This window comes from Sus scrofa, chromosome 12, assembly GCF_054392235.1.
Source record: "Sus scrofa isolate SSC_HxYL_T2T_F1_AM1 chromosome 12, Sscrofa_HxYL_maternal_Yorkshire_Landrace_v2.0, whole genome shotgun sequence".
Classification (NCBI taxonomy): Eukaryota; Metazoa; Chordata; class Mammalia; order Artiodactyla; family Suidae; genus Sus; species Sus scrofa.
This window is the reverse complement of record NC_139394.1, coordinates 61,297,261-61,306,431: the sequence shown is the minus strand read 5'-3', so window position 1 is coordinate 61,306,431 and position 9,171 is coordinate 61,297,261. Positions and strand designations below refer to the sequence as shown.

Sequence of the window (9,171 nt, the reverse complement as noted above, 5' to 3'; positions counted from 1 at the left end):
GGTACACCTTATCCACTGGCACTTGTTCTGAGCCTACCTTCCTACATTCCTTTCGTTCACCATTTTTAAAGCATTATTGAGGTCCGATTTGCATATCCTACAACGCATCCATTTTAAGACACATTCTGACCCGTTTCTGCTCCCATCTCCAGTGATCTGCTCCATCCTTTGGTGATTTTTAATGCCCTTCAGTTTGGGCTCTGTGTTTGTAGAAGAAAGCATGTGCTATTATAAGAGACATAGGTTATGTTGAAACGGCTTTATTTTTTTTTAATCCATAAATATCCGTTACTGACAAAAGTGGAAAAATCCTTAAGACTAAGTCTTACTAAAGTGATATCCGTTTACAGTACATATAGAATGTGCTTTGACAAGTAAGTAGAACGATGAGATTTGTACAGAAGCAGCAATTACAGGAGCACTGCTCATCATGAAGCTAAGTTATGAGGAATGAAGAAACTATGCAAAGGTACAGATAGAAAGGTACTTTTCATCAGTACTACCATATATAATAAACATGGAATCCATAAATTGGGCTAATGCATAAAAATGTTCATTAATCCCCCCTTAGGAAATTGTGTCCCCAAACTAAAAATATTACAGTAAGAATTGCTTTTTTTTTTTAATTAGAGAATTTCAAGAATTCTTTACTACAAAATGTCTAGTTGAGTTATAGAACTAGAGGAATATTTGCCACTACGAAGCAAATGAAGGAGTCCTCCCAGGGAGTGGCGTTCAAGGGTCACAGCAGGAGTGGGCGGCGGAGTGGAGCAGGGGTCTCCCTCTCTCTCAGGAGGGAGGGTATTAAGAAAACATATGATGTCATTTCTCTGACTGATGGATGGTTGATGTGTTTGCCGATTTACAAGATGGGTTCGATGATATTGATTTGTGTGCTCAATTCTTGCCTCTTCACAAGCTTTCATCAGGAGGACGGTAATGTCACAAGGAGGGGCTAAAAAGGTACTAGGCTGGGGTGGGTGCCCACCTCTTGGCAGCCCAGGGAGTGATGCTTCCTCCTCCTCCAGGTAGAACAGAGCCCAGCATCCAAACTCTTTAGGACTCAGGTTCTGGAGGGGGATATAACACCCGTTGCCCCACAAAGCCTCTGCTGGGCATTTTCTTCTATGGCTTGGGATGAATTTCCAAGCTGCTTTCAAATACAGACTTCATGTCATTGTGGGCCAATCTCCGAACCTTTCTCTACTAGCCCATCCCCTCTCTGAAATCAGAACCACCTCCCTCCAGCTTGAAGGACCACATCAAAATGAAAACTTCAGACTTCGCCAGGGACACAGACCCCCAGGGTGAGTGCGATGTGTCTACAGGGGATTCCATGACACGCAGTTGGTAACCCACAAACTGGATAGACCCTTATACCTTCAGACAGAGAGCAGCCATGGATGGCTGTGATCATGGGGCCCACCCCAGGCTCTAGGGAGGAGTCTGGTGACTGCCTAGGGCATCTGAGGATATTGCCGTGGAGCAGGTGCAATGGGGTAGATGTGGCCCAGTTGAGGTGGTGCAATGAGAGTAGGGGTGCCAGTGGGCATGGAAGCCCTACATGTAAGAGTTGGATGGAACTTGAGAACTTGTTTGGTCAAAGCTCCTCACTTTACAGATGGGAAATGGAGGCACTGAGCAAGAACCTGGCTCATCTTTGTCACATGGCAAGACAGAGACAAAGCTGCATCTTCAAGAGCTTTCTTCCGGTGCGTCTTCCTGCCATGCACGCTGCCTTCTGAAATCAAATGTAGAGCCCAGGAAGACATATTGTTCATCTCAAACCTGTCACTAAAAGGCTGCATTTATTTTAAAAAAATAATAACATAGGAACCCTGAAAAATACTTCATTAAAACACAACAAGCTTTCTTGAAAATACTCCAGAGCCAAGTTTCTCTGGTTTGGGGAGGATCGTGGAAGAAGGTATGTGGGGGAAATGGAGCAGGTGCTTTCTAGGGTTCAGGTCATCAACAGCCCTTACAGATTACCTCTGGTCAAGTCCACAACTGCCTGTGGACAAATCTGAGGCCAGAAGGCTGGTGGCAGACAAAGTATCTCTGAAGGAAATAGGTTGTGTGGTGGTGGGGTTGTTGGAATGGGAGTTTCTCCGTGCTTAGAGAGTCATGAGGCTCTTTCTCCAGTCTTTGGGGACAAAGGGGGATATGTGACATACACAAGCAGGACAGGCGTAAGTGAGATGGAACAGTGGCCGAGAGCCCTCAAGGATATGAATCTTTGGCCAGAGCAGGAGCCTCTGGGCTAGTGGCACCCTGGGGCAGGGGCTTCAGGGACATGCCAGCTACAGGAACCAAAGCTGATCGTTGACCCACGATGCCTCTGACAGGGCACCTTCCATCCCTTATCTCTTAAGGGCAGGAGGTGAAGGATAAGCCATGGAAGCCAACGAGACCTGAAGAGTGTCTCATTCCTGGATCGTTTTCATTGAGAGCTCTGCATTCCAGAACCAGAGAGTTGAGCAGGACCAGGGATCAAAAATTAGGGAAGAGGGAAGAAAACGGAAGAAAAGAGCAGAGACGAGAGGAAGGGAGGAAGGGCCGAATGTGTATAGATGACTGAGGTCAGTTTAGGGGTGTGGAAGTGGAAAGAGGGGAGGAGGCATTTGAATTAAGAGAAGTGTGGGAACTTTCTAGAAGGCTGACCCATCTCCCAAGACACTGGGGAGTCCTAGGGTAGAAATCCAGTTGGGGGGTTAAAGGAATTCTTGGAAAAGCCTATTGTGACTCACATGCTCTCAGAGCCAGGAGTTCACTGGATGAACAGAGGCAGGAAAGGTGGAGGACATGAAGGTTTGTGAGTGCTTCACTGCCATCAAAGGCCAAGGGGACCAGCCAGAACCTTCAGGGCAGGAGAGAACCCGTGCAGAGCAATGGAGACTCATCCAAAGAGCCAGGCAAGCAGAAGGAAACTCTGGGCTTTGGGTTTCCCTTGCTAGGGGAGGGGACTTCCATTGTAGAGGAAGGGCCGGCCCTTCCAAGTGTGGTAGTGACCACCAGCCTCGTGGGGCTGGGAGTCAGGACATCTGGGTTCCAGCCCCAGAACCCTCTCTTATCTGCGACAAGAACTTGTCTGGTAATGTGGCTTTGCTTATTCTTCAAATGTGGATAGGACGACTGATAAATGAGATACTGCTGTGTCCCAGTTAAGACAACAGTGTATGGATTTTGAAAGGAAGGACTGAATTGGAGCAAGTCTGTAGACTTTTCTCTTATTTCCTTCCTTCCCTCCCTCCCTTTCTCCTTCCAGACCCAAGGGTGAAGCAGGAGAATCATTTAAAAGAAGTAAAGGGTTGGGTAGAGTTTCTTGATCCCACTGACACCAGAGTTTTTAGAATGAGCAGCAGGAACGCTGGGATGAAAAATGCTTGGGACTCAACCTATCAAACCACCCCTGAGACGGACACAGAGCTGGGGAGTAGGTCACCCCCAAGGGCTGGAGAACTTAGTGCTGAGATGATGCTTCAGAATGGAATGAGATCAGGTTTCTGGTTAGGGTGTACCTGTGTGTAGACACCTGGGGAGAGGAATCTCCCCACCCATGTCCTTTCCCCTCCACACCAGCAGGCAGCCTTCAAGGGGACTGGCTGAGAGCTGGATTAGCGGGCTCTGTGTGTGTGTGTGTGTGTGTGTGTGTGTGTGTGTGTGTGTGTGTGTGTGTGTGTGTGTGTGTGTGTGTGGTGGGGGGACAGCTGTGGGAGACACACCTTCCTTTCTAGGAGTAGTTGATTTCCCCCAGCCCAACCCTCTTAGCCTCACCTTCTGGACCAAACTCTCATAAACCCTTAGGGACCAGCCCTTGAGAAGGTTTATGTGTTTGTAAGAAAGGAGAGCAGAGCGTTGTCCCTGTCCTCACAGCCTCACAGTCCTGGTGACACCGCCCCACTGGGGACCTGAGGGCTGTGTCCATCATCCCCACCCTCAATCCCCTCACGATTCAGGGTGATGGTGAGCCTTGTGGGTAGAGTGGGAATAAGAGCTTTGGAATTCTTGAGTAAGTAAGAGGAATCACTCAACTGATTTCTCTGTGGATTAGGTTAAAAATCCGCAGGGCTGACACTGGGGAGTTCTCCCTGTCCCACCCCGTTTTTAAAGGGCCAGACAGGTTGTACGGGGAACTGGGGCATCCAAAAATTCCAGTTCCAAGTCATTGCTTTTGGAGTCTATGGCGACAGTCATATTTTCAGTATCATACCTCCGCTCAATAGTCTGAAGCTGATTCCCCCAGCTCCAGCCCAGGGAGGTACCCTAGCCCTGAGAATGGGGGCGCTCCTTCTCTCCCTCCAGGATTTGGTGGGGGGAGGATGTCGCGTCCTTCACTGTCTGTTCTCCAGGAGGCTGTTCACACCCTGCCCACCCCCCAGGTTGGAGGCAGAGAAGATGCTGAGATGGGTTTGCAGGGGCAGCCCCCCCAATATAGCTGAGGGCATGGGGTCTGCCTGGCGGCCCAGCGCCCCCTGCAGGGGAGCGACTGGGGAAGCTACCCAGTTAGCCCCCCAGACCAGTAGCCTGGAGTACCATTATTTGCGTCTGCTAAAGAGTCTCTGTCCCTTTGATCCAAAGGAGGCACTGGTCTGAAGAAGCAGCAGCCGGGAGAGAGGCGTGGGAGGTGGGGGCGGGGGAGCCAGGCGGAGAGAGTGCTTTCTAAAGAAAGAAGGGGCCAAGCAGGTGGGCAGTGATGGGGAGAAAGGAGCAGGTGAGGTGCAGAACCACAGCCTGGGGTCCTCCTTGACCGGGGGCTGAGCTGCCCCTCTTTGGAAGCCAGTGCCTCTGTCCTGCCCGACGTGCATGCTGGGAGATGGGCAAAGCCCTGGGCGGTGGGAATGGCGAGCCCCTGAAACCTGGGGCGTCACAGTGGCCCTCCCGACCCCGCCCCTCTCTGGCCAGGGGCAGAAGCCTCTTGGGAGAAGAGCAGGGGAGGGGAAGGCAGGCCTGAGTGGCAGGTCATAGTTCAGACCTAGAGGCCTGGAGAACGTGTGGAGATAATCAGGTTGCTAGGGAGGGCACCCCGAAGTCCCTGCACCCCATCGCTACTCTCTTCTGGAAGGACTAGAGCGAAGCCCCAGAGAACTCCCAGGGCTGGGGGAGGGGCAGAGTCTTGTGGGCGGGGCAGCCGGCTGGAACTGGGCGGGGTTCCCAGCAGTGGGGAGGCAACTGAGGGAAGGGAAACCCCCCCCCCACGTCCCGGGCTTGCGGGAGGGGCGCGGGGCCAGGGCGGGGCCCCCAGGGGGTTAGCGGAGGAAGGGCCACTCACTGGGGACCAGAGAGTTCCAGCAGGCAGAAGAGAATCGTTATTGTGCTTATGGACACAGCAGCTCCCCGGTTCTGAGAGAGCGAGCAGGCAGTTTTTAGGCACTAGAAGATTTCTGTGATGCGGTTTTAGGTAAGTGAATGAGACCGAGTAGCCTATTCGGTCAGCCCATTGACTGCACCCGCTGGCCAATTCAAACCCGGGCGGCTTCCGGCCAAGGTCGGGCCAGGTCCAGGCCAGGGCCTCTTGGCTGTCAGAACCTGCAGCTGAGCCTCCAGGAAGGAGAGAGGGGACGTGGGACTGAAAGAGAGTTGGTGACAGTGGCAGGGTGAGACTGGGGCCTCGCCCCACACTCCACTGCCCTTCGACTCTTCTGGAAAAGTGAGGGTGGTCGCTGTAGATCCCAGGTCTGAGCGCGCTGTGCCAGGCCACCGGCGGTGTCCCAGGAGTATGGCTTTCTGGGCAAAGGTGGCCCATCCCCACCTCCACAGAGGGGGACGAGGGAAGGGAGCTGTCCAGGGCCAGAAGCTCTGCTCCGGGCCTCCCCCGACCCCTGCCCCGCCTGCCCCGCCTTTCACACGGTCACTTCTGTCTTGCTGGCTGTGTAGCAGGTGTGGTGGCCTGGGATGTAGTGCAGCTGCTCCACGGTGTTGTGTCTGCGCGAGGCAAAGGCCTGGCGCTTGGCCGCGGTCTGGCTCTGGCCCAGGGTGGCGTAGGAGTTATTGGAGGCACTGGGATGGGAGTGCATCTTGGTCATGCGGTAGCGGTCCAGCACCGGCGTGGACACAAAGACCTCCGTGTGTGAGATGGCCCGCGACAGGGACTGCTCGGGGAAGGCCGTCCGCTCTGGCGACAGCAGCGGGTCCTGGGAGTGCAGGTGCTCGGTGGAGAGCAGCCGCTCGTCGGACAGGATGCGGTCGTAGGGCATGCGGAGCTCATCGGGCGGGCAGCGCTGTGGGGACAGGACCCTGTCCTGCGACATGGCCCGGAGGGGCCGGCGGGGTCGCTCTCGCGCCAGCGGCTTCTGTTGGGACATCTGGATGACATTGAGGGGAAGGGTGCCTCTGGCGGCCAGGTCGGGCAGGTGCCGCCGCCTCATGTAATACTCATCAGCCTCCTTGTCGGCTGCAGAGGAGAGAGGTAGCAAGGGCCAAGTAGCCATAGAGAGAGACAGACAGACAGACAGACAGAGTCAGCTGGGGTGACACCTTGACACTGCAGCCAGGACCATGCTAGGACCCTGCAGCCCAGACTGGTGGAGGAGGTGCTTTTCCCTCCACCCTGCAAGTCAGTTCCCAGGGGCCTCATTCAAGGCACGTTCTGGTTCTGCCCTGGTTCGTTGGGAGAGTCTGCATCTCCAGCCAGCTCCCAGGCACTGTGGCCGCCCCTGGTCTTTGGACCACCTTCAGCATCCTGGGGTTAAGGGACTCCCCTGAGGTCCCCAGGAAGTTCATGGAAGAGTCAATGGCAAGCCCTCGCCCCACACTCCTGCTTCATTGTTGCTTCTACCACACCATGGTCCTGAAAGAGAATGACTCCCCACATCTTGCTAAGACTAAGACGCCCGAGGAACAGCTTTCTGATGAGGTTCAGAACCCCTCTCCAAGGAAGCTGGGTTGCAGGACCAGACTCCTGCTAGAATAGAGCAAGATGCTCCACCCAGAAGGCACTTGTAAAAGTGCTTCCTGGTAACTTAGGAACATAGTAACACTTCCCTGGGTAACAGCCTCTGCCTAGGCAGCCAACACATGGGCATCCGGCCCGGACATGGGCCCAGAATCAAGTCTACATGGCTTCGCCTGTGCCCACAGCAGGAGCAGGCCAGGGCAATTCCATCTGTGAGCCTCCTTCAGATGCTCTGCCCTTCTCTCCATCCATGGAATCCTCCAAGCTCACCCGTAAACTCACCCAGGACACACACAAGCCTGCTTTGCCCCGCATTTCAGGAACGAGGCTTCTAAGACAGCCTTCCAGCTCTCCGCAGAATGGGGATGCCAGCCACTCCTCAGTTTTCCCAGAGTGTTCCTGACAGGTAGATCCTGACTCCTAAGCCACCTCTCCTCATTCCAGGCATGCATCGGATTCCTCAGATCAGCAGGGATTCTGGCTTTCAGCCAAAGAGACTCACTGTTCCACCTTGGAGGTGGCTGATGTGGACTCATGGGCTGAACTACGGGTTACCCTATAGCTTCACATGCCTGCTCAGCCCTAGAGGTGGGGGTAAAGGGTCCTCAAAATAGACTGATCTGGAAGTGGAGTTAGACGGTCCAAGGATTGGAAAGTTAGAAGAGACGAGCTCTCCTGCCTTCTGCTTTCTTGAGATTGTAATGTCTGAAACCCATCAATCCCAGAGCCCCCCGGACTCCAGTGGGATCATGGGATGAACTGGACTCCACTCATGGAATGGGGTGTGTGTGTGGAGTGGGGTGTCTCAGGTTCTCAGCGTTAGGGAGGGAACTGGTTTAAGGGCCCTTCCACAGCCAGGTCTCTAGGAAGCGTCTCAGAGAAAGCCCTGGCTTGCCAGCCTTTACTCCAAGGCAGGTAGGGAGCAAGGGAGGCCCCGGGTTTGACGAGGGCAGGTGTGGGGCAAGGCTGAGGAAAGGCCTTCTCTCTTGCCGGTCAACTGCCTCCCAGGGGAATGTGGACCTGGGATCCCATGGCCTCCATTCTAGCGAGGGGGAGGATGGGCTCAGGCCGCAAAGAACGAAAACCAGGGGCTTGTCTGTCCCCTTCTTCCATGCTACTCCTCCCTCTTTGTTTGTGGGCTCCACCCCCAGGTGCAGGACGAGACAGTGGGACACGGGAGGGTGTGGTGGAGGCCCCAGAGACAGACCCCCACGCCCCCACGCTTACTTAGCCTCTTCAGGGATGAGTACTTGCTGGGGTGACTCTTCACTGCGGACTCATAGGACGGGGGAAGGTGGGCCAAGTTCTGGAAAGAGCGGGAGAAGGAGAGGTCATAGGGCTCGGTGGCCGATGTCAGGATGTTGTTCATCCGAGGCTTCTCTGCAAAGAAGGGAACGGTCATTGCATTAGTGAGGACACAGGCTGGGGGGCAAGTGTCCAGGTTCCATCTCTTGTCCCCATCCTGCTTTTCTGGCTCCCTGTGCTAGGACACAGGTGGTGGTGGTGACTCAGTTTCCCTCACGCTCAGCCCCAGTTGCCAACGGGCCTGGAGCAGGTGCCGTGTGGCTGCACTGGCCATGATGGCAGCTTGCCCTTCCTTGAATGGCAAACACTGTCTCCTCGTCTATCACTGGGCTGGCTGATGAAAATGGAAGCCTGGTGGAGCTGAGAGAAGTTATACAGTCATCTGTTGTGGTGTAAAAGTTCTATCATTTCCCTGATAACTTTAGGCAACCTAGCTCTCAGGCTCAGAAAAACCTACGTTTGAAGGAGGTAGAGTGACCCATCTTGTCTGCATACCTGGAGGCCTGGGTCCAGGACCCAGCTCCACTGAGACTCCAGCCCACACTGTCTGTGAGGTCATTTCACCTCTCACATTGCCCCTTCCACTTTTGGCTTCTCCAAGCCCTGCACCCGACAGGTCATGGTGAGCCTCAAAGCTATTTCCTCTCCAACTCCTTCCCCTCAAGCCCCTTTCGCCATCTCTGAGCTGCTGGAGGAAAAAACATGGGCAAGATGCCGAGCACATCATCTGTGTTTCTCCCTCCATCACTTGAGGTAGAGCCTTGAGATTCCAGAGTCTAAGGGGGAGAGGGGAGAGTTGTTCCACTCCAGACCTGGGGGAAAGACGGGGGAAGACACGGAGGAAAAGACCAAAGAGAGACGAGGTGAGTGACTATGAGGGGGATGAGCTGAGCTGGGCTCTGGGAGCCAGACTAGTTACAACACGGAAGTCAGGGGTGGGGATGGGAGGGAGGAGATGCAAATACAGGCAC

The 9,171-nt window shown here is 54.2% G+C and overlaps 1 protein-coding gene across 6 annotated transcripts in view; it reads right to left on the bottom strand.

Moving 5' to 3' along the window:
• Positions 1 to 244: 244 nt before the first annotated feature.
• SHISA6 (shisa family member 6) overlaps positions 245 to 9,171 on the bottom strand; it is a 408,603-nt gene continuing 399,676 nt past the window's right edge. For all 6 annotated transcript variants that reach the window (XM_084986184.1, XM_084986185.1, XM_021066272.2 and 3 more), the window contains 2 exons: positions 8,123 to 8,275; positions 245 to 6,394 (listed from right to left, as the gene is read on the bottom strand). In XM_084986184.1, the coding sequence (XP_084842310.1) occupies positions 5,844 to 6,394; positions 8,123 to 8,275 (704 nt within the window). In that variant the 3' untranslated portion in view covers positions 245 to 5,843. The remainder of the gene's footprint in view (positions 6,395 to 8,122; positions 8,276 to 9,171) is intronic.